This window comes from Littorina saxatilis, linkage group LG9 (genome assembly GCF_037325665.1).
Source record: "Littorina saxatilis isolate snail1 linkage group LG9, US_GU_Lsax_2.0, whole genome shotgun sequence".
Lineage (NCBI taxonomy): Eukaryota > Metazoa > Mollusca > Gastropoda > Littorinimorpha > Littorinidae > Littorina > Littorina saxatilis.
The window spans coordinates 6,497,032-6,522,031 of record NC_090253.1 but is presented as its reverse complement, the minus strand read 5'-3'; the positions used below and the strand labels follow the sequence as shown (position 1 = coordinate 6,522,031).

The window sequence follows — 25,000 nt, the reverse complement described above, 5'->3', positions numbered from 1 at the left end:
CACACACACACACACACATGTGTACACACACACACACACACACACACACACACATGTGTACACACACACAGACACACATGTGTACAAACACACACACACACACACACACACACACACACACACACACATGTGTACAAACACACACACACACACACACACTCACACACACCTGATCAGAGCCGATTTTGTTTGTCTTGTATCAACACCGTTTTATTCAGGAGTATAAAAAGAGTATAAAATGCAAATACAAAAATATGAATATATACAACATTTTCAGCGGGTTTGACACATCATCTTTTGCATGTGCTACGTTTCATGCCACAAATCAAAACCAGTCATTAATTCAATTATCAATACATTTTGTCGTCTACAACAGCGGACAAGGACATTTTTTAATCGGCGGTCATTTTGGAATAGAAAAAAGATTCCAAAGTTAAGGCATAAGGGTGTGTGGAGATGGGATGTCGGGGGGGGGGGGGGCGAGGGGAGTTGGAGTGGGGTTTTGGAGGAGAGAGAGAGAGAGAGAGAGAGAGAGAGAGAGAGAGAGAGAGAGAGAGAGAGAGAGAGAGAGAGGGGGGGGGGGGGGGTGAACACATACTGATCTTTAAAGATCAGTGCCTTCAGTAAGAAATGTGAACTACAAGGTGCAACCATGAAGCAGATGAACATTTTACGCCTAAATTAAATTCAAATCTTTTTTCATCAACAATTCTTTTCCTCGCAATTCATAGAGTAGGCCTACTTCTCAAATGACAAAGGAATTAACACTATCAATTTTGATAGAATCGTTTCTCTCACGATTAATATAAAAATGAAAAGAGACAGATAAACAAATACAGTTTGCTGCCTTCAGTGTTGTTTATTTTAGGACTTCGGGAACATTTTCAAATTTTGGTTTATGTTTACGCCGATTCTGTTCTGAACAAAGTGTCAAAGGAAATCCCTATACTTAAAATTGGATCACCACGTGCAAAGAAAAGGTGCAGGAAAGACCTCTGGAGTTTTCAAGGATATTTTGTTTTTACCTTTGATCATTTCATCTTTTGGAAGCTCTGATCGAGCCCCACTTAACATCTTCTAACCATTAGTGCGAAGATTCACAAAAGTATCATGACAAATTGACACAAATATTGCAGGATTACAAACTCTATTTACAATATTTACACCGGGTTTTAATTCAATTTCACCTTATCACACAACCAATGTGACGTATGACTGAAATCACCAGTACACAATCAGTTTCATGAACAACAAGTAACCAAATAGATTTGTTGAAGTATTTCCCCCTTGGAATGCAGAATTCTTTTTATACCTGCTCTTTTCCGCTGCCCTCGTTAGGACTACACTATATAATACTGTTTTGACTTTCCTGGAAAGAAAGGCATATTTTCACTCCAAAAATGTGGACATTGTAATACTGTTGTATGTATATAACATACGTTTTGCCAATGTAATCAAATCGAATAGTACTGAATGCACGTATTATATAGCTGTTTACAAAATGTGAGAAAAGGCTGAACAACTTTTACATGTTTCCCTATTCAATCATCTGCAAGAACGAATACTAGATTTGTGCTGTGACTGATTTTATTAAAATGTTTGAAAAATTAGTTCAGGATTATTCATGTAACTGTTATTATACCTACCTCAATTGTTTGAAAAACCGAAGTGAAATCGTGTTTTCTTTTGAGATAATTTTCGAACAATGCTTTGCAAAGTAGGCCTATTGGGAGGACTGACAACCAAGGATAGACCAAGGCTACATATGCTACACACGTACGTGTACTAGACACCAGAATGAAAACACATTCATCGCACAGAGAAAGGCTTTTCTTGGTCAGAAATAGCCCCAAAGGATTAGACCGTGGTTATATGCACCTCAAATATTAAAACAAACTGCCGAGCCAAAGTCTAATTCACTCTGCGGTAGATTCTCAAAGTGCCAGTTTCTCACTTGGCACAGCGATCTTATCAACACTACCGAGCTGAAGTCAACTTTGCTCTATGAAGCAGATTCTCTAAGTGGCAATTTCTCACTTGGCGCAACAAACTACTGGTCTACCGAGGCCTAAAAGTCACGTGTTCTACGCGGTAGGTTTTAATAGTCTTGATTTGTTTCCAGGCAGAACAAATTGTAATACAGTCTACCGAGACTATAAAAGTCACGTGTGCTCACGTGTTCTACGCGGTAGGTTTTAATAGTCTCGATTTGTTTCCACGGTGGAGTTTGATTGTCTCCGTGTCTCTCACTTGTCGTATTGAATGCAGACGATCTTGTCTTGGTAGTCACAGGTCATCGTGTCCACGTTGTAGAGCAGGTCAGCCGGACAGGTCAGCACCACGGGAGAGCCACGTGCACAGTACACGAACTTGTTGCACGAGCTGGGGTGGGGGAACAACCCGTCGCTCCTCGGGCACATGGGGTCGGCCACTGGGAAGTCTGCACAAAGGATTTGACCCACGATTAACATACAATCCAACTTTTGAGCGTTTTGCGTGTGTAATTTCACCAATAATCTGGAGAAAGAATTCGACTTACGATTAACATACAATTCGACGGTTTTTTTCATTGTTATTTTGTTTTAGTGGAGAGTCTGGAGAAAGAATGCGTTACAATATGAACGCGATTTCTGGCGTTTTGAGTGCTTAGTATAGATGAATATACCAAGTTAACAATATACCAACTAAAAAACAAAACAAAACAAAAATCCTCAAAAAAACTACAACAACAAAAAACAAACATAAACAAACAACAAAATGTACTCCGAAACTTACAATACAGACATTGATTTTTGCTGCTAAGTTAAATTTTTCTTCATGCTTATTCCTCCGCCTTCTCGTTGTGGTCATAGGAAAGAGACAATGCTTTATGTCCCACAGGCTAAATATTTCGCCACGATATGGGTTATATGATTCGAGTTTTACGCCCTCACGGCTTTTGACGAGATACACAAGTGTATGCGTGTTTAGGTGGTATCAGTCATCTGCACTTATGGCAGAATGAACGAGGTCTTGTACGTGCCATTGTGGTGACAAGGGGGTGGGACATGGCTTCCGTCTCTGGGTCTGCACATAAAGTTGACCCGTGTCTGTCCCGGCCCGAATTCGAACCTGCGACCTTCCGTTGGTGTGGTCACCTTCGTTGTGATCGAATAGAAAGAATTGGTTGTGCCAGGAATTGGAAGGTGTGTTACTTACCCAGAGAGTTTTCTGTCATGTATTCACCACCGTTTCCCGTGTAGAGCGGTATAGACACTGAAACATTCACACACAACCATTTTGTTTGAGTCAATCATCACAACACTCATTGTGAAATAAATGTAACGTTTTGTCAATAACATAATTAAACGTTCCAATAACTTACAATTCTTGTTTTATTATATTCTGAATGTTGGAACGTTGGCAGTCTATATCTGTTTTTGGATATTGGTTTTAACATTCATTGTGAGTTTATTTTCTCTTGTTGCCCTCAAAAGACAGCTGTGTTCCAATGGTAGTAAACACGCGCAAACAAGGCTGGTAATAATTGGGAGTAGTCCACTTCGCAAAGTCCACTTCAAGAAGCTCGCTGCACGAAGCTTTGTCACTGAATGTTGGTCTAAATACTTCGCGAAGACAACTTTGGACTCCGTTAAGGATGGCCTTTATGACTCCTTTTCTATTTATCAGGTATGGCAATCATTCATAAACGGTTTCGGCAAAGATGAACCAGAAACATCCGTTACTGCATTTAGAATCAGAGGAAAAAGCAAGGGTATTCACTCTTTGACAACCCGTACAAACACGACTGAGTTACTTCCCCCAAACACACAGGCCAGCCAGATTTGAATGGGTTGTGAAAGAGTGAATACCCTTGATTTTGACTGGGACAAACATTGAAGGGGCCAATCACTAGCGAGCGGTGTGTCGGACACACGTGGACTTCATCTGTCAGAGGAAAAGGCAAGGGTATTATACGTTATTTGCGTGTTTGACCAAAATATGACATTTTACACAGATCGAGACAGTCATTGTTCTCCGAGACCGCGATAGCGGTCGAGGTGAACAATGACTGTCGAGATCTCTCTGTGTAAAATGTCATATTTTGGTCAAAAACGCAAATAACATTTATGTATCGATCGAATTCCTTTCAGGTACTATGACTTTGTTGTTGTTTTGACGATTGAACGAGCCCGGGCACACACACATGCAATCAAACACATAAGCTTCATATTTGGGTGTTTCAGGTTGACCGAAACTTCAAAGGAACTACAAAACACACGTCATGTACTGACTTTGTTGTTGTTTTGACATTGAACAGCACACACACACGCAATCAAACACATGACGTGTGTTTTGTAGTTCCTTTAAAGTTTCGGTCAACCTGAAACGCCCAATTATAAAATTTTGTAGGCCTCTGACGTCACATGACTCAAAGAAGGGAAATCCAATCTCCAATCGATACATAAAGTTTTGTAGGCCTCTGACGTCACATGACTCAAAGAAGGGAAATCCAATCTCCAATCGATACATAAAATTTTGTAGGCCTCTGACGTCACATGACTCAAAGAAGGGAAATCCAATCTCCAATCGATACATAAAGTTTTGTAGGCCTCTGACGTCACATGACTTAAAAGAAGGGAAATCCAATCTCCAATCGATACATAAAGTTTTGTAGGCCTCTGACGTCACATGACTCAAAGAAGGGAAATCCAATCTCCAATCGATACATAAAGTTTTGTAGGCCTCTGACGTCACATGACTCAAAGAAGGGAAATCCAATCTCCAATCGATACATTCACTCTTGCACAATCCATACAAACCCGACGGAGTTACCTCCGAAAATCCTCTATTCTCCCAGCTTCTCTAGACCAACTTGACCATCACAAATATTTTTGCCCTTAAAGCCCTGTTCTCACCTTCATTATCTGAGCCCATGGGTTCCCTGGAAGTCCCGAGTCGCCTCCCCTCGTGATCACAGTCCGGAACCTTCTCCTGGAAGTCGCAGATGTTGAAGACGGGGTCGAAGAACGTTCCGCGTGGGCAGTCAAACGTGAAGCGCAGTCCCTTCACGCATCGGTGGAAACGTGTGCAGTCAATCGGATCGCGGAAGTACTGGTCAAAGATGAGTTGCGGGCAGATGAACTCGTTGAACGGGTCTGAGCGAACTGCAACATGGGAAATACAAAATGTAGGATTGGGTTTTGTTTTTGTCAGTATGTTTGTTTATTAGTTTGTTTTGCGCGCTGTTTAATTGAAAGTTTCCTCTTCATCAGTTTTAATTGGTACGATGTCTATTTGTGTTTGTGAAGCAGGACTACGGGCACATTTCTAATTGTAAAGAAAGAATAGTGTTGTTGTATGGTTGAGAACAAATCACCGAAAAATAAATTATGCAAGCTGTACATTGGTGTGATAAATAACAAATCAGGCTTTTCCTGGACAAGACGGATTCCTTTTCGCTTTGGAAACAGCTGCTGCTATTGTCCTAACGACTGAAGAAGAGCTTTTCCAGTCTGAGCGAGAGCCTGCCGTCTAACAAATCTATTGCTAGGCATTGAACGTAAATCAACCACCGCGTTAAAAAGCGCTGACTGAATTCAAAAGAGCTTTGAGTAAACGCGAAATGTCAACGTAGGTGTGTTATTGTTTTTTCAAGTGCGATACTTCAGCTGAAGTTAAAGGTGAGATCACGGGCAGTAGTATCTAATATTAAAGCCTGATGTGTTATTTATCGCAGCAATGTACAGCTTGCATAATTATTGTAATTGATCTTTTATCAGACGGCTCCAAAGAATTCAAATCGCAAGCTGCGTGCATGGTTCAGAAAACCAGTCAGCGGAAATCGTCTCTGCTTGGATCCTCGTTGTGTGTATTGCCTTTTTCGGCTCCAACAACGTGTTATTCAGATTCAGAGACTTTAAAATAAAACTGATTGTCCAATATGCGAACTTGAGTCAATACTTGCCGGTCAGGAATGATACAAAAAATTACGCCTAAAATGCACAAGAAATCCTAGAAATGACCAATGGCAGTAGATCTTCAGCTGTCCGATATTTTTTTTCACCCCACCACCGCCAAAAATACTTACATCCATTAGGAACCGCAGCTTCAACAATGAAGTTGTTGAGCCCATCAGAAGAAGCTTTAGGGGTATGCACCTCCCCCTGGTCATAGTCAAACGGCTCAATCTCTGCTGCAGAGTTCACCTCTTGAGAAATATAAGGCTGCGCCTCCGAGACATCATCCTGGACCTCAATGACGTCACTTGGACTTTTGGTGACGTTATCGCGACTTTTAGTGACGTCAGTCTTCTTTGTGACGACGCGGGGAGTGGTGGTGGACTTGCTGGGGCGGGAGGGGGCGGGGGCGTCGTGTTGATGATCGTGTTTGAAGTCCGCGGGCAGGTTGTCGGAGATCCATTCTTCGGTTGACTGAACAGAATAGAATAGAATAGAATAGAATAGAATAGAATAGAATAGAATAGAATACATTAAATTAGAATAGAATTGAATAGAATAGATGAAAGGCCCCGGTTAGGCAACAGCCACTCTTTATTTCTGCCTTGCTGACACACACACACACAGACACAGTCAGACACAGATAGACACAAACACAGACAGACAGACAGACAGACAGACAGACACACACACACACACACACATATATACATCACCCCCCCCCCCACACACACACACAGAAACATCAAAACAAAACAAACATGTCAATGTATATTTTGCTAATATCAAACCTCGATATTATCCTGCGCGTCCTGTGACGTCACTTCCGGGCTTTGCGTCGCCAGGGGGCAGTCTGGCACGAGAGCAGGCCAGGTGCAGAGGTTCCGCTCTGTGCTGAACACCGTACCGAACTGACACTCGTGCCGGAAGTGACGTCCCGAGAAACAGTGGTAGAAGACTCGGCAATCCTGGGGGTCTCGGAAAAGTCCGTGTGCTTCCGGGCACTGGAAATCTCCTTTAGCTATGGACACAGACATCTCGTTTAGCATGGTGCTCATTGGTATGGACAAAGTTAAGCATCGATAACAGTAATAACAGAAATAAAACTCAACAGGCAACTACAAGAAGGATGAACATTTCCTTTTGAACAAGGCAGCAACGAAACAATCAGGAACCAAACTAATAAATATCCACGATATTGTTTGCAATTGAAACTGTAAAGACCACTGAAACATAATGACAGGAAATACATAAAGAGTAGAGAGAAGAGGAGAAGAAATGAGGACTAGACGCATCAATCATGAGAGCAAACAACCATACCATCCTAGGATCCTCCGCTTGCCGATTGACTCTTGGATTCTAGGTTCTCGAACTAACTACCCAACTACCACTTGCCTCCCCGGTAGCTCAGTTGGTAGAGCGCTGAAGACGGCATCCATGTCCCACACCCGTATCACCGCTGTGGTACGTAAAACACATCGGTTTCTCTGTCGAAAGTGTGACTGGTTATACCAAGCACGAACTCACCTAGGTAGCGTGACTCATGTTGCTTCTAGCTTTTTACTGGGAGGAAGCGACCCGAATTTCCCAATAGAGGGAAACTGTAAGTAATCGACAATGAGAATGAAAATGAAAACTAAAAACAAGCATACCATTAGACGATTTTCTGGTTGTCGAATCACTCTTAGTGTCCACTGTCTTCACAGTGGTGGTCAGTCCTTGAGACACTCCTCTCGCTCCCTCGTCTTTCCTCGCCTCCTCCTTCCCCCACACGTCCTTCTCCTCGGTCACGTGATTCTGCTTGCATCCGGGCACCTCACTACGCGGCACACACGTCAGCAAGTCGACGTCAAAAGCGTGATGACGTCGGCAGGCGCCTCGGTACGGGACGTCTTGCAAACAGTGGTAGAACACGCTGCAGTCCTCGGGGTCGCGGTAATGGCCGTTGGGCAAGGGGCAGACGAACTTGGAGACTGGAACTGCAACACAACAAGCGAAATCATAATCAAGGAATGCACAGTGGTAATCTTCATCTTCTTCTCCGTTCATGGACCTCTTCTTCTGCTTCTCCGTTCGTGTGCTGCAAAGTATTTGTTAGAAACTGACCTGTGTATAAAGACCACTTTTGTTGGGTCCCTTGGGAGGTCGTTATAGACATGCTCGACTGTACCTGACGAGACAACCCTACAGTGGAACTCCCTTTTAAGACCTCAAAACTCTGAGAAAATCAGGTCTTAACATAAAGGGAGTCCGGAAATGGTGGGGATTTTACAAAGGTTATTAGCGGAAAGTCAAAGAAAGCAGGGTTTTACAAAAAAAGGGAGGGGGGGGGGGGTCTTACCAGGGAAGGTCTATTGTAAACAGTGGAACCCGCCTTCCACAAATTTAAGAAAATCAGGTCTTAAAAAGGAGGGAGTCTTAAAATGGGGGTAACTGTACCGAGGTTATTAACAGAAAGTCAAAGAAAGCAGGGTCTTAAAAAGAAAAGGGGGGGGGGGGGGGAGGTCTTCAGTTGTGCAGTATATTTTGATTGCCGGCAGCCGTGGCCTTGCGACCCGTTTGTGTGTGATGTGTTCTTGTTCAGTTTTAGGTAATGTTAATGTTGATGTACGACACAGCTGGCGCGATCAGTGCAACATCTCATGGTTAATAATGATAACTTTTATAAGTGCCGTTGTGAATACCCACATCGTTAAAAACACATTACTTTTCAAATTGATATCTCTTCAACACTGACAACTAAGCACTTAAGTCCCTATCAATTCCCTGGTATTAGTAGCAGCTGTTGAAATGTGAATCTCACAGATCAACAAACACACTGAATGGAAACCAGCATACCTTTCAAGAAAAGAAGAAGAAGAAGAAGAAGAAGAAGAAGAAGAAGAAGAAGAAGAAGAAGAAGAAGAAGAAGAAGAAGAATGAGAAAAGAAGAAGAAAAGAAAGGAAAACAAGTCGCGTAAGGCGAAAATACAATATTTAGTCAAGTAGCTGTCGAACTCACAGAATGAAACTGAACGCAACGCAACGCAGCAAGACCGTATACTCGTAGCATCGTCACTCCACCGCCCGTGGCAAAGGCAGTGCCCGTGGAATTGACAAGAAGAGCGGGGTATTCGTTGCGCTAAGAAGGATAGCACGCTTTTCTGTACCTCTCTTCGTTTTAACTTTCTGAGCGTGTTTTTAATCCAAACATATCATATCTATATATTTTTGGAATCAGGAACCGACAAGGAATAAGATGAAAGTGTTTTTGAATTGATTTCGAAAAAAAAATTTTGATAATAATTTTTAGATATTTAATTTTCAGAGCTTGTTTTTAATCCGAATATAACATATTTATATGTTTTTGGAATCAGCAAGTGATGGAGAATAAGATAAACGTAAATTTGGATCGTTTTATAATTTTTTTTTTTTACAATTTTCAGATTTTTAATGACCAAAGTCATTAATTAATTTTTAAGCCACCAAGCTGAAATGCAATACCGAACCCCGGGCTTCGTCGAAGATTACTTGACCAAAATTTGAACCAATTTGGTTGAAAAATGAGGGCGTGACAGTGCCGCCTCAACTTTCACGAAAAGCCGGATATGACGTCATCAAAGACATTTATCAAAAAAATGAAAAAAACGTTCGGGGATTTCATACCCAGGAACTCTCATGTCAAATTTCATAAAGATCGGTCCAGTAGTTTAGTCTGAATCGCTCTACACACACACACACACACACACACGCACGCACAGACAGACAGACAGACAGACACACATACACCATACCCTCGTTTCGATTCCCCCTCGATGTTAAAATATTTAGTCAAAACTTGACTAAATATAAAAAGATAGGCCAGACCTCAGATGATGACTACTTATTTACGTTTGTAATAGTCTTACACATACAAGTTTTTAATTACAGTCCAATTTTACTTTGGGTTACGTCCCTTAATCGATCAATGCCAAGGGTAGTTTACTGGCTTTTGTTTTCAAATTGACTGTTGTAGGGCCTACTATATATGTGTACGTACGTTTGTCAACGTAGACAGGCAGTCCGCGGTTATCACAGTCAGTGACTAGTTTGGCCCAGCGACACTGGCTGGCCTGGGGGTCAAAGAAGTTGTTAGGGTCACACACACGGGGCATGGCCTTGCCGTCGATACAGTGGTAGTACGTGCTGCATGATGCCGGGTCGCGGTAGTAGCCGTCCGTGGTGGGGCACTGGAACCCGTCAACTTCTGCAACACAACACACAGCATTACTGAGTTATTTAAAACAAAAAACAAAAACTACAACAACTGTAAACAGAGCTCTATCTGCTGGAGGTGAGTTGAGGTCTAGATTCCGGAAGCACCCCCCAAACCACTTTACCCGGTAAATGTACTTTTTTCTCAAGGAGAGACCAAAACTACCCCTTGTTAAATGCTAAACTCTAAGAGACATTGGACACACACACACACACACACACACACACACACACACACACACACACACTCACACACACACACACACACACCATCCCCCCGATCCCCCACCTGTGTCTCAGCAGAAGTCGTCTGTGGTCGGGCGCTCACACTTGTCTAGCAGTTGTAATAGAGGAAATACAGAGTTACTTTATTTTTTTCACAGCGAGATAGAGAGACAGAGAGGGCGAGAGTGCATCCTTACGGTAATTCTTCTCCTCCGACGCCTCACTTCCGAAAGTGACGCGACAATCGGGAACGAGGCTACTCCACGTGCACTTCTTCCTCGTGGCGTCAAAGACCGTTCCCGTCATGCACTTGCGGTGGAAAGCGACACCATCGAGACACTCGACGTAAGCGCTGCAATCCTCGTGGTTCCTGAAGTACCCGTTCAGCACGTCGCATTCAAACTCGCGAGGGCCGTCTGGAGAAAAGACAAATATAAAAGTGAAAATTTGTTTAACATTTTGCAATTGACAAACTCCAGAAATAACTCAGTCGGGGTTGTGAAAGAGTAAATACTATTGCTTTTATTAAAGGCTGACATAGTCCTATTTAATTAGTTTAATTACTTCTAGGGCTTTTCCCATCGTTGCGGGGATGTATAGATTAAAGCCATATGTACTCGATGACTATACACGCTAATTGCTTTACCAACAGCTGGAGACATGCTAAATTAAGTTCCCTGCAAGATATTGTGGTCTAGGACCCCTTAAATGTTGAGATATTTGAATTTTTATTTTGATCTAGATCGTCCTATTTATAGATTTGCCAACAGAGGGAACGTTGACGCAAGGGAAATAACTCCGCGTCTTTGTTGACATCCTCACTTTTTCAGAGGCTAGAACAAGCTGTAATGCATGTATATGGTCCGCGCATGGCGACATATCGTCATTACATGGTCTTATGGTGCGTTTGACATCGATTATGGGCAAACTACACTTTGTAAACACGGGAGCGCGTACATATGCCTTTAAGCTTCCTGCAAAGTTTTAGGTTTGAAGTCCTTACCAATTACGAGAAATAATTAATTCTTTATTGCATTGTTTAGCAACAGTTCTCCAGGACTTGGGCTATTTTTAGACCGTTGACGTCACTTCGTGACGTTTCGTAAACCAAAGATGGCGTTTGAGACTGTTCTGTTTACATTCGACACTATCAACACCACTTTTCAATACTGAAATAATTTGTTTCTGTGATCGAAAGCTACAGCCAATCGTTATTATATCCCCTTAGGTACAGTTTTATAACATTATTGGCACATGTAAACAATATGAATTAATTAATGAACGCTACGAATATGGCAGCCTTTAAGGCAAGGTTTCCACAGGTGCACCTTGTCCTCGTGTTTTAAACACGCCCCTCCCTAGTCACTGGCCTATAATGTCATGTGTGAAAGTTTGACTCAATAAAGATGTAACCGAGTGCCGTAACACTACGATCACCTCGGGAGGCGAAGTGCAATCAAACAGGATTGAAAATGTTAGGGCTAATTTCTTAGCCCTATAAAAACTGTTATGCAAACCCGAAGGTTTCCATGAACATACAGACAATCGGAAACCACCAGACCCCATCACAAACAGAATTCCACAATCCAGAGGTGTTGACTTAAAGGCCAACAACTCGGGTGCAGAGTCTGCTGTGAAAGGAGCGGTAGCCTCCCTTGTCACAAAAGCAAGAGTATTCTCTCTTTCACAACCCGTACAAACTCGATTTTTGTAAAGCTTTTGTTTCTGTGCTTGCACTTTTCTTGAATATACAATTGTTTTTACTTTGCAAGTCTTCTGTTCATTAAGTGTTTTGCTTTCTCCCGCGTGGCTAACTCTTTCACCGCACAGCTCTAAGGAACTGTCTTATGTTTATAGGGTTTCCTCCCTTGGTCTTTCGATCCCAAGATAACGGTCAGTAGATTAATAATCTGAAATGTCTGGTTTCTCTTCAGTGTTGTTTTTCTCTTAATAGATTACACGGTCAATCTGTTCCCTTGAGTAACAAATGTTCTTTCTTCATTTGGTGTTTAACGTCGTTTTCAACCACGAAGGTTACATCGCGACGGGAGTAACAAATGTGGCCAAAGACAATCAAGAATCAATCATGAACAAACATTTCATCCAAAGAACTCAAAAATGAACCCGGGATCTTACAGAAAGTGGCCTTTATATTTAGTAACAAATGCAACCAGTCATTGCAGAATATTCTTAAAGGAAGGAATCGGTAAACCAAAATATCAAGCAGTTTTCATGACGGGTGTAGGATTTCATGTCCGTTATTTTAAGAAAATTTCGGATAAAATGCCGGAAAATGCTGGAAATACGTACCGACTTTCTTGGGGTAGGAGTTGGATTCCGGGTAGTGGGACAACCACTCGTCTTCGCGTCCCACTTTCTTCTCGTCCACCAGGCGGCAGTCCTTCACCTGATAGGTAATTAAAGTCAACTTACGTTCACATTAATAATATAAAAAAGCCAGCAATTAAAGTCAACTTACGTTCAGATTAATAATATAAAAAAGCCAGCAATTAAAGCAGATTTGTGACCCTCCACCACGAAATGAGTCGCATGTCACCTCGCGCGGTTCTGCGCTAGGCTTATAAAAGTCCGGGGAGTGTCTGGTAACAGTGTGAGGGTCACCTTAGTCACAGGCTTATAACTCAAACAGTTTTTGCTCTTTTCTAAAACGGTTTTCACCACTGGATAGAGCATAAAAAACTCTTTAGAAAAATGTAAAAATATGAAAATCATGCAAAGGTGACATGCGACTCATTCTGTGGGCGTCCGCCCCGTGATCGGGAGGTCGTGGGTTCGAACCCCGGCCGGGTCATACCTAAGACTTTAAAATTGGCAATCTAGTGGCTGCTCCGCCTGGCGTCCGGCATTATGGGGTTAGTGCTAGGACTGGTTGGTCCGGTGTCAGAATAATGTGACTGGGTGAGACATGAAGCCTGTGCTGCGACTTCTGTCTTGTGTGTGGCGCACGTTAAATGTCAAAGCAGCACCGCCCTGATATGGCCCTTCGTGGTCGGCTGGGCGTTAAGCAAACAAACAAACAAACAAAATCATTCCGTGGTGGAGGGTCACATTTACGCTCTATTCTCTCAACTTTAATATACAGTCAAGCCTGTCTGTAACAACCACGCACGGGGCCTACCAAAAGTGGTCGTTATAACAAGGTGAACTCTATAGAAGAAACACTCGTCTGTGGTCCTACGGATTGGTCGTTGTAAACAGGTGGTCGCGTTCGAGAGGTGGTCGCAAGGGCAGGTTCTACTGTGTTAAATGTTTTCGATTTAATGACAAATAATCAATCAGGAAGATTTTAGCTGTATTCAATCTACGATTATCTTTTCAATCGTTTAGATTTATCAGTAAAGACTAAAATAATTATGCCGGTGTATTATACATTATTCAGTTTTCTGAGATTTCACTGTTCAGTCACCTGTGGTATTCGCCGTCTTCAAAGACAGGCTAAACATTTGATCAGACAGATGGTCAGCCATTCATTAAGTATTCTAATTTAGATTTAATAACATGCTGCACGAATCTTTTTCCCACTACGACCAGATGTCTGAATTGCCACGAGTACTAGGCCAGGAGTTAAATATTCTGAAACAACTTCTTCAGTGAGCCACCTAAGACCAAAAGCAATTTTCTCAAAGAAAGCAAGTGTTAACTGTTTAGCCGGAAACAAAATGACAACCTACAGAATAACAAGAAGAGCAAAATCAAGAATATATAATATGGTAAAGGTCCTGATGGGATTTGTATTCACAGATTATAGAGAACAATAGTACATTATGGATTTATAAAGCATAAACTTCAAAATCAAGTCTGAAGGTAAGATTATCTTGTTTGTTTTGTTTTAACTTTTTACCTCATTGATGGGCAGACAGCGGTGAAAGTTGATGTCGTAGAGGTTACCATCCGGGCACTCTTTGCGGAAGGCCACGTCATCAACACAGTGATAGTAGATGGCGCAGTTCATCGGGTCCCGGAAATGACCTGTGGGGGCAGGGCACCGGAAGTCCGTCTCTGCGGCTGTGTTGTGGAAAACAAAGCTAAGATATGAGACAGTATTGCTGACGGAAACATTAATCTCTAGAAATGTTAACCCAAAAGAAAGGATACAAAGCACAAAGACACAGAAAAACTCGCTGAGATATGGTATAACTGTATGTGATTTTTTTTTACACATCACACTCGAAGATTCGCCTTTCAAGGTTTAGATACAACGGAAAATAAGGTCATCAAATGCATCTGGTCATTGAGTTCAGAACTAAACGTAATGCATCACTTCTGAACTTCGACATCAGTTTTGGTTCAAATTCATACAAATATTCAAAACACGTTAAAGATAGTACACCTAAGGCGCCATTTTGGAAAGTTTTATGACGATTTGGACCTTACAAAGTTGCTCTGAAAATAATACCCAATACAAAAGGAAAGATAGACACTCACTCGATACTCTGTATGCCTCAGCCTTGGGATGTTTGACAGCAAGCGTGGACGGTTCGGGGGCCTTCGTCGTTGTAGTTGTTGTTGTTGTCGACTTCGTAGTAGTGGAAGAAGTTGTCGAGGCTTTCGGTGTGGTGTTCTTCTTTGTTGTTGCTGACTTCACTGTGGTGGTGGTGGATGAGGATGATGATGATGATGATTTCTTGTCAGTGGTCTGTGTGGTGGTGGTTTTGCTTGGTGCCTTGGTGGTGATGTAATCTGCTCGGGACTTTTGTTTCCTCTTCCTCACCACACTCTCCCACGGCCAGGCGCTCGTTCTCTGGATGGAGTCGACCACCCCTGGAAGAGGCTCCACCTTGTCTGTTTTTGTCCCCGGTGCGGTCGTAGTAGTAGTAGTAGTTGTTGGTGGCGTAGATGCGGTTGTGGTTGTGCTAGATGTGGACGTTTTCGCCTTATCAGATGATGCAGACTTGCTAGATTCTTCAGCTAGTTTGGAACCGCTGTTTTTCGCTCCAGTGTCAGTGCTGGCATCTGTCTTCGTCTGGGCTGAAGACTCCGCTTTCCTGTTCTCCTGCTTCTTCTCTGCTGCCTTGGGAGACGCCGCCTTTTGCTTTTTCCCCGCAGGGTCGTCGGCCATTCTGAAGAGGGCGCCGCTAGCCCAGCTGGGAAGAGACCTGCGCTTTCTGTCAGACGGATGACCAGCGTGTTTTTTGTGGTGTTTTTTGTGTCCTAAGGCCTTCTGCGGGTGGTCAGCCTCGACCTCCGCCCTGTAGAGAACCACGCCGCATCCACTCTTTGCGCTCATCGGCCAGGTGCACACGCCGCTCTCTATGTTGAAGGCCGTTCCGTTGGCGCACTTGTGGCGGAACTTCTGCGCCTCCACGCACTGAAAGAAGTGCCTGCAGTCGGTTGGGTCTGGGTAGTACCCGTTCACGTCGTCGGGACACTCGAACCCAGAGTCTTCCTTGTCCTCTATGGTGAAAGGGTTGGTGAAATTTTCGTCGTCGGCTTGGACGTCGGCCTGGTAGGGGACGCTGAGCATGCCGCCACAACCGTCGGCTTCCAGAGGCCAGCTACACACATACTTGTCTTTGTTGAAAGCTGTGCCCGGCTGACACTGGTGGCGGTATGGCTTGCCTGTAGGGTGGGCAGAGAGTGAAGGGTAATGTGAGTGTGTGTGTGAGTGTGAGTGTGAGTGTGTGTGTGTGTGCATGTGTGTGTGTGTGTGTGTGTGTGTGTGTGTGTGTGTGTGTGTGTGTGTGTGTGTGAGAGAGAGAGAGAGAGAGAGAGAGAGAGAGAGAGAGAGAGACACACACACAGAGACAGAGACATATTCATAATGTGTGTGGTTTAGTAAGTCGTCTGTTTGAAGGATTAGGAAAGTGGAAGAAATAGGTGCAAATAGGTGCTTTTTGGCTACACCACCTGCATAGCAACAGGGCAGGGGACAAAACTACATTAATTTTGTTTCGATAAGACCTCCAGCTGAACAAAAACATGTAATGATGCCCCGTTCTACTGTTACAACACAGGCGCATGACCAAATATCATCGTTCCGCACTTCCTCAAAAAAACCAAACTCTCAGACATGCCTCAAGCCTCAAAATAGTTGGGCAAAGTCTACTTCGCGAAGCTGACTGCACAAAGCCTTGACACTGAATGTTTGGTAAAATGACATCACGAAGCTGACTGCACAAAGCCTTGACACTGAATGTTTGGTAAAATGACATCACGAAGCTGACTGCACAAAGCCTTGACACTGAATGTTTGGTAAAATGACATCACGAAGCTGACTGCACAAAGCCTTGACACTGAATGTTTGGTAAAATGACATCACGAAGCTGACTGCACAAAGCCTTGACACTGAATGTTTGGTAAAATGACATCACGAAGCTGACTGCACAAAGCCTTGACACTGAATGTTTGGTAAAATGACATCACGAAGCTGACTGCACAAAGCCTTGACACTGAATGTTTGGTAAAATGACATCGCGAAGCTGACTGCACAAAGCCTTGACACTGAATTTTTGGTAAAATGACATCACGAAGCTGACTGCACAAAGCCTTGACACTGAATGTTTGGTAAAATGACATCACGAAGCTGACTGCACAAAGCCTTGACACTGAATGTTTGGTAAAATGACATCACGAAGCTGACTGCACAAAGCCTTGACACTGAATGTTTGGTAAAATGACATCACGAAGCTGACTGCACAAAGCCTTGACACTGAATGTTTGGTAAAATGACTTCGCGAAGTTGTCACGATTTCGAATTCGAGCTCAATTAAGGATCTAATGAGATTTAACAAAAACGAGAGGATCGTCAACGCTCACGGTATCCACTTCCAGAATGTCACCTCGAATCTGACAAGTGACAAAGCATGTTGTGATGCTTGATAAGGGAAGCAGCTCTGTTGCCGACTCGTGGCTCTTTTTCTGTCTTACACGAACCAAAAGAAAAGTCTCGGTTTGTTGCATTCAGATAATAAAGTTTTATTGAATTGAATTGAATTGAATTGAATTGAATTGAATTGAATTGAATTGAATTGAATTGAATTGAATTGAATTGAATTGAATTGAATTGAATTGAATTGAATTGAATTGAATTGAATTGAATTGAATTGAATTGAATTGAATTGAATTGAATTGAATTGAATCTTACCGCTGGCGCAGTGGTAGAAGACGGAGCAGTCATGAGGGTCAGCGTAGAACCCGTCTCCCGGACACTGATAGGGGGTGGTGGCGGACCCCGCTCCGAAGTTCACGTCTTTAGAATCCAGGCCGAACGACCTCCCTTCCTTGGGACCCTCTCTCCTGTCCTCGTCCTTGTTGCTGTGGTCGTGGTTGCTGTGGCCGTCGTCGCTGTCGTAGTAGTAGTCGTAGTCGCTAGCTTGTCGACGATGGCGCGGGGATAGCTTGTAATTGTCGGGGACGAAGTTGACGTCATCAAAGTCCTTGACGTCATCGGTGACGCTGCGTTTGAGCCTGTCGAAGGAATGGTGCGAGTCCTGGTACCCCGGCGCGGCCAGCTGTCCACCACAACCGTCGCTTCCCACGATCCAGGAGCAGACGTGGTTATCCGGGTCAAAGGCCGTGCCCTCGGCGCAGTACATGGGGGTGGGTTGCCACTGGATACACCAGAAGAAGCGGGAGCAGTTGGCGGGGTGGCGGTAGAAGCCAGACTCGTTGGGACAGTTGAACTTCTCCTCTACCTTCGAGTGATCTCCGTGACCGTCATTCTGCTGCACGTGATCTCCGTGATCTCCGTGATTTCCTAGACCCTCGTTCTGCTGCGCGTGATCTCCGTGACCCTCATTCTGCTGCGCGTGATCTCCGTGACCCTCATTCTGCTGCGCGTGGTCTTTCTCTGTCTCTGTGGGCTGCTTGTGCTCGTCTCCGTACGTCCTGTAGTCATCAGAGTAGTCGTAGTTGTAGTCATAGTCTGCCTCAGCGCGGAACGTCTCGGCTTTCGGCTTCTGCGTTTCATCTTGGATTTTCTGTGTCTTCTTTTTGTCGGTGCTGGAGCTGTCGTCTCCTTTGCTACTCTTTGTGGTGGTTGTGATGGATGGTGTGGTTGTTGTGGTGGATGGTGTGGTGGAATCTTTGACGGTTTCGTTATTTTTCTTCGCCTTTTTGTCACCTGGTTTAGCCGTAGAAGAAGATTTCTGAGTCGTGGAATCCGCGTCTGATGCAGGCTTTGCTGTAGCGGTAGATTTCTCGTCGGATTTTACCTTAGTGTCGTCAATCTCAGACGTTTTGGTTGTTGTCTCAGCCGACGACGGAGACGTTTTTAATGTCGTTTTATTGTCATTTTTGGCTGACTTAGGGCTTGCTGTCGAGGTACTGTTTGCAGCTTGGCCCTGAAAGGGAAGGATCTAAATTCAAGACACTCGAAAATGCTATGGACCTCATATTAAGAAGTATACAGTACGAAATTTGCAGATGGCTTATGTCTAGTTTAAATTCGTCGTCATGGTCATCGTCATCATCATCGTTATCATCATCTTAATAATCATCAGCAGCAGAAGCAGCAGCACCAGGATAAATACTACAGACAGACAGACAGACAGGCAAACCGACCGACCGACAGACAACCAGCTAGCTAGCCAGCCAGCAAGCCAGCCAGCCAGCTAGACAGACAGACAGACAGACAGACAATCCAGACAAAAATCTCGTACCTCAGAACAAGCTCCTTTGCCGGCATCGAAAGTCCCAGTGGCGCAGTCTTGCAGAGCGGGCTTGCCGCTCTCACAGCGGTAGAACTGGGTGTCGCTCTCCGGGTGGGGGAACACACCCGTGTCAGACGGACACACGAAGGTGTCATCGCCAAGCACGAAGTATTGGTGACCTGAAAGCACGTGGAGGGGGAAATTGAAATCCACAGAAACAAAGAGGAACGAAAGGAAGATAAGACGAGAAAAAAGAAAAAGACAGAAAGACAGAAAAAAAGAAAGAAGGCAAGAAAGAAAGGATGGACAAAATAACGATACGTACAGACATGGACAAAATACCAAAGGAGCTGAAACAGAAAAACTATCAAGGAGATCGAAAAGGTGAGAGATGGAGGGGGACGAGAGAGAGGGAGGGGAGGGAGGAAGACAGAGAGAGATGGTCAGACAGACTAAGACAGACAGACAGACAGACAGACAGACAGACAGACAGACAGAAAGAGAGACAGACAGACAGACAGACTAGACAGACAGACTAAGACAGACAGACAGACAGACAGACAGACTAGACAGACAGACAGACAGAAAGAGAGACAGACAGACAGACAGACTAGACAGACAGACTAAGACAGACAGACAGACAGACAGACAGACAGACTAAGACAGACAGACAGACAGAGTAAGACAGACAGACAGACAGACTAAGACAGACAAACAGACAGACAGACAAGTGGAAGGACAAATAGTTTTTAACCAAAGAATATTATAAGTTCAACCTGTGCTGAGAAAAAGCATTCCTTCCATCACTATCTAACGCTTCTTGCTTAACGTCCAGTTCCAGAATAACGACCTTGAACGCCTCTACAAAGAAACCCCTCTCAACATTTTGAAAAACACATCCTGCATTGAAAATGATCCAGACCTGACGACGGATTTTAAAGAGAAGGACTAGTCTTGGACGCACGGGGGCTTCCTCTGAGTCAGTGTTTAGCAAGAGATCGTGCTGTCAAACATCAGAGGTCAAGAAGTGAGGCTGTTAGAGGGAAAGCAAGCAGCATGCACGTGGTCACGACGCCGCTCAGTCTGTGCTGCCATAATCTCCGTCTTCTTTCTTCACAGTTCCACTGTGTTGTTTGCACATATGTGACCCTCCACCACGGAATGAGTCGCATGTCACCTTTGCATGATTACATTTTTCTAAAGAGTTTTTTTATGCTCTATCCAGTGGTGAAAACCGTTTTAGAAAAGAGCGAAAACTTTTCGAGTTATAAGCCTGCGACTATGGTGACCCTCACACTGTGACTAGACACCCCCCGGACTTATATTATGCCTAGCGCAGAACCGCGTGAGGTGACATGCGACTCATTTCGTGGTGGAGGGTCACAAATGTTGTGATCTTCTTGACCCCCTCTTCGTTTTCCAGGACGTTTTAAGCATCTTGGACATCAAAAATCTGTCGAGATTGGCGTCATGCACTTGGCTATTCCTTTCAGCTTTCAACTATGAGACCGAATTTTCTCAATTACGTTGCAAGTCCAATCTGTCTCAAAAAAAATGAAGAAGCCTACAAAGTACTACGGGTGCGCTTGCCTTACAGTGGGTGAACAAACAAAACAAAAAAAAGTCTAAAGGTGCAAATCAATAGTTAAGAGAAGACGATCATTAAACTGTTTCGGCCAGATGTAAGTACAATCTGAAGTTACTACGCAAGTTAACTAACTCTCAGTGTCAAACAAGAAAGCACGTGAGCAAACTCGGTGAATAGCAACATTCGTCTTGTGTGAACTCTTCTGGAAGAGTCAGGCACGCGCTACCTGCATGCATCTGTATGAACAGGTCCGACATGCCAAAGAAAAAACAAGTCGCGTAAGGCGAAAATACAATATTTAGTCAAGTAGCTGTCGAACTCACAGAATGAAACTGAACGCAATGCCATTTTACTCGTAGCATCGTCAGTCCACCGCTCATGGCAAAGGCAGTGAAATTGACAAGAAGAGCGGGGTAGTAGTTGCGCTAAGAAGGATAGCACGCTTTTCTGTATCTCTCTTTGTTTTAACTTTCTGAGCGTGTTTTTAATCCAAACATATCATATCTTATGTTTTTGGAATCAGGAACCGACAAGGAATAAGATGAAAGTGTTTTTAAATTGATTTGGACAATTTAATTTTGATAATAATTTTTATATATTTAATTTTCAGAGCTTGTTTTTAATCCGAATATAACATATTTATATGTTTTTGGAATCAGCAAATGATGGACAATAAGATAAACGTAAATTTGGAGCGTTTTATAAATTTTTATTTTTTTTTACAATTTTCCGATTTTTAATGACCAAAGTCATCAATTAATTTTTAAGCCACCAAGCTGAAATGCAATACCGAAGTCCGGGCTTCGTCGAAGATTACTTGACCAAAATTTCAACCAATTTGGTTGAAAAATGAGGGCGTGACAGTGCCGCCTCAACTTTCACGAAAAGCCGGATATGACGTCATCAAAGACATTTATCAAAAAAATGAAAAAAACGTTCGGGGATTTCATACCCAGGAACTCTCATGTCAAATTTCATAAAGATCGGTCCAGTAGTTTAGTCTGAATCGCTCTACACACACACACAGACACACACACACACACACACACACACACATACACCACGACCCTCGTCTCGATTCCCCCCTCTACGTTAAAATATTTAGTCAAAACTTGACTAAATATAAAAACAACCCTATACAATCACTAGATCAACTGAAGGAACACTTAACTTTACCTTGGCCAGCGTAACTTGTATTCCGATTCAAAGTCTTTTGTAAACACATTACTATAGGTATACGCCCTACGTCTTAAAACGTTTGGAAACTGTTAGGAAAGCAAAGTTCAGTGTTACAGAGCATCATGTGTAGAGAGCTTAGCTCACTAAACCAAGAATTACCAAGAAAGTACGCCGGAGATTGCACACAAATTATAAGCAAAAGGTCACCAAACAAAAAAGTACGAGGGGCGGTCCCCAAGACTCATTCCTTGCAAGCCTGCAAGCCTACCTGCTCCTGAGTAACAACTACTGCATGTGTAATGAAAGCTCAGAGTGGTAAACACGGTACGAAAACCGAACGCCTAACTAATTCTTATCGTAAGCTTTAACCCCGTAAAGAAAAAGAACAAGTCGCGTAAGGCGAAAATACAATATTTAGTCAAGTAGCTGTCGAACTGACAGAATGAAACTGAACGCAATGCCATTTTTCAGCAAGACCGTATACTCGTAGCATCGTCAGTCCACCGCTCATGGCAAAGGCAGTGAAATTGACAAGAAGAGCGGGGTAGTAGTTGCGCTAAGAAGGATAGCACGCTTTTCTGTACCTCTCTTTGTTTTAACTTTCTGAGCGTGTTTTTAATCCAAACATATCATATCTATATGTTTTTGGAATCAGGAACCGACAAGGAATAAGATGAAAGTGTTTTTAAATTGATTTGGACAATTTAATTTTGATAATAATTTTTATATATTTAATTTTCAGAGCTTGTTTTTAATCCGAATATAACATATTTATATGTTTTTGGAATCAGCAAATGATGGCGAATAAGATAAACGTAAATTTGGATCGTTTTATAAATTTTTATTTTTTTTTACAATTTTCAGATTTTAATGACCAAAGTCATTAATTAATTTTTAAGTCACCAAGCTGAAATGCAATACCGAAGTCCGGGCTTCGTCGAAGATTACTTGACCAAAATTTCAACCAATTTGGTTGAAAAATGAGGGCGTGACAGTGCCGCCTCAACTTTCACGAAAAGCCGGATATGACGTCATCAAAGACATTTATCAAAAAAATGAAAAAAACGTTCGGGGATTTCATACCCAGGAACTCTCATGTCAAATTTCATAAAGATCGGTCCAGTAGTTTAGTCTGAATCGCTCTACACACACACACACACACACACGCACACACGCACACACGCACATACACCACGACCCTCGTTTCGATTCCCCCTCGATGTTAAAATATTTAGTCAAAACTTGACTAAATATAAAAAGGGAGAAGGAATAACTAAAACGATGAAATAGAGAGATTTTTTTTTTTGGGGGGGGGGGGGGGGGGGGAGAAGCGTGGCAGTAGAACAAACCAGAAATTATACTACATTGTGCTCGAAAAGTTTTTAGAACTAAGCTTTGCACAAAGAATTAGGATGGAAAGTCAGACAAACACTGCAGCAATAGTGAACACCACTATAAGCATTATGCTTGTTGTTGTTTACTCAATATGCGTTTTTTGTAAATAATGCACAAACGTTAAATAAAACAGTTTAAACCAAACACTGCAGCAGTCTACGGTAGGCGGTGTAAGACAGGCTAGAAGAATCAGGAGTCAAACAAGGAATCAAACAGGAGCTGACACTGGCCTCTATCCACATCGCCCCCAGGCCTACGGGACACATACCTGTCCGCTGGGGGGGCTGTTTGACCGTGGCTTGGACAACCAACATCGAGAGCCCAACAAGTTAACTCCTCACTCCACACTCTCCCCATACCACGCCACGCTGTACCGGCCTGCCCCCTGCACCCTAATTAAAGGTGCACACAAAACGCCCCCGTTACAGGTAACAAGTGAGGAAAAAGGTAGGGAGGAGGAAAGAAATTCGTGTGTAAGCTGAGGTGTCTCAATGCAGGTAACGTTAGGGGTTTGGGGAAGGGAGATATTCGTGAAGAGTTTGAAGCGTGTGGGCGATGCGGATGTTAAGAGATGGCACAGGTGGGTTTTTAGAAGCGGAGTGATTCTATTCCCTTGAACAGGTTGCAAGCAATCGAACATTCTTCACTGCTTGACTTGGCGACAACTCGGATTGGTCGTTGCGACTGTAGTAGCTCTTTTTTCTGTTTTCGTCAAGCTCGGTTTCCAACTTTTTTTCCCTTAAAGAGAATGGGATGAAAAGTTGGTTTGGAGAGAGCAAGTGCATAGAGGGTTAGATGGAAAACAATTGCCATAACTAAAAAAAATAAACGAGGGAGAAATGTATGGGGAGGAGGGAGAGCATAAGACTATAAAAAAAGTAATAATTTACTAATTCACTATTTATTTTGTCATTTACACCGAAACGAAGTGTAGAAGAAAAGAGCTTTTAGATTTTTGTTCGTCACAGTATCTTTTCTGTGGTGAGGGGCAGGAAAGAAAAGACCTTTGCACACGTTCCAGACCATTTGTTATAAAAAAGATTAATTGTAAGCAAAGTCTACCGACTGTGTGGTATTAGTAGGAAGACACAAGTTGTTGGTTTTGTTCTTTGTGTTTCAATATCATCATTGAGGTTTTTACTTTTTCGTTGTTTAAATCATTAACTTTCTAATGTGAATAAGGTGTGCCTGCTATTGATTAAAAGCCCCACAATGATGTGCTTGGCAAATTTAAAAAAAAAAGAAAAAAAAAAAGGTGTGCCTGCCATCTGACGGCGTGAACAACAGTGCTGTTGACGGCCTTTCTCTATCCATGCCCCATGATGTTTGGTATCGCTGTGCCCCAATCGAGACACAAGCACAACTATAAAGCTGACAGGCCCACACGCCATGAGTTTCAACAAAGAAAAGTTCCCGCTTTCCAATTCCCCGACCGAACCCTTCCCAACCCTGGAATTTTTTTTACCCTTCAAAAATAATTGTATTAAAAAATACAAAATTTGACCTTGGATACTTTGCAAGGAAAGTTACTCTTCTCCGGCACCCAGGGGACACAGTTTGCGCAATTTCTGGCCAATAAAAAGTCACAAACACATGGCCATGTCATCGGAAACGAACACATTATTTTGGGGGGGGGTCTAATTTCAGTTCAGATTATACACATGGCCATGTCATCGGAAACAAACAGATTATATTTTGGGGGTCTTATTTTATTACAGATTATACACATGGCCATGTGATCGGAAACAAACACATTCATTTGTTGGGGGGGGGGGGGTCTTATTTTATTACAGATTATACACATGGCCATGTGATCGGAAACAAACACA

General features: G+C 43.0%; 1 protein-coding gene across 1 annotated transcript in view; it reads right to left on the bottom strand.

Annotated features, from left to right (window-relative positions):
* Positions 1–183: 183 nt before the first annotated feature.
* Positions 184–25,000, bottom strand: part of LOC138975154 (uncharacterized) — a 30,452-nt gene continuing 5,635 nt past the window's right edge. Inside the window, exons 2-14 of the mRNA XM_070347817.1 lie at positions 19,019–19,188; positions 17,503–18,700; positions 14,844–15,977; positions 14,260–14,423; positions 12,708–12,804; positions 10,595–10,813; positions 9,958–10,164; positions 7,592–7,918; positions 6,731–6,960; positions 6,071–6,413; positions 4,899–5,147; positions 3,199–3,255; positions 184–2,440 (exon numbers count right to left, since the gene is read on the bottom strand). Coding sequence (XP_070203918.1) covers positions 2,247–2,440; positions 3,199–3,255; positions 4,899–5,147; positions 6,071–6,413; positions 6,731–6,960; positions 7,592–7,918; positions 9,958–10,164; positions 10,595–10,813; positions 12,708–12,804; positions 14,260–14,423; positions 14,844–15,977; positions 17,503–18,700; positions 19,019–19,188 — 4,589 coding nt within the window. The 3' untranslated portion in view covers positions 184–2,246. The remainder of the gene's footprint in view (positions 2,441–3,198; positions 3,256–4,898; positions 5,148–6,070; positions 6,414–6,730; positions 6,961–7,591; positions 7,919–9,957; positions 10,165–10,594; positions 10,814–12,707; positions 12,805–14,259; positions 14,424–14,843; positions 15,978–17,502; positions 18,701–19,018; positions 19,189–25,000) is intronic.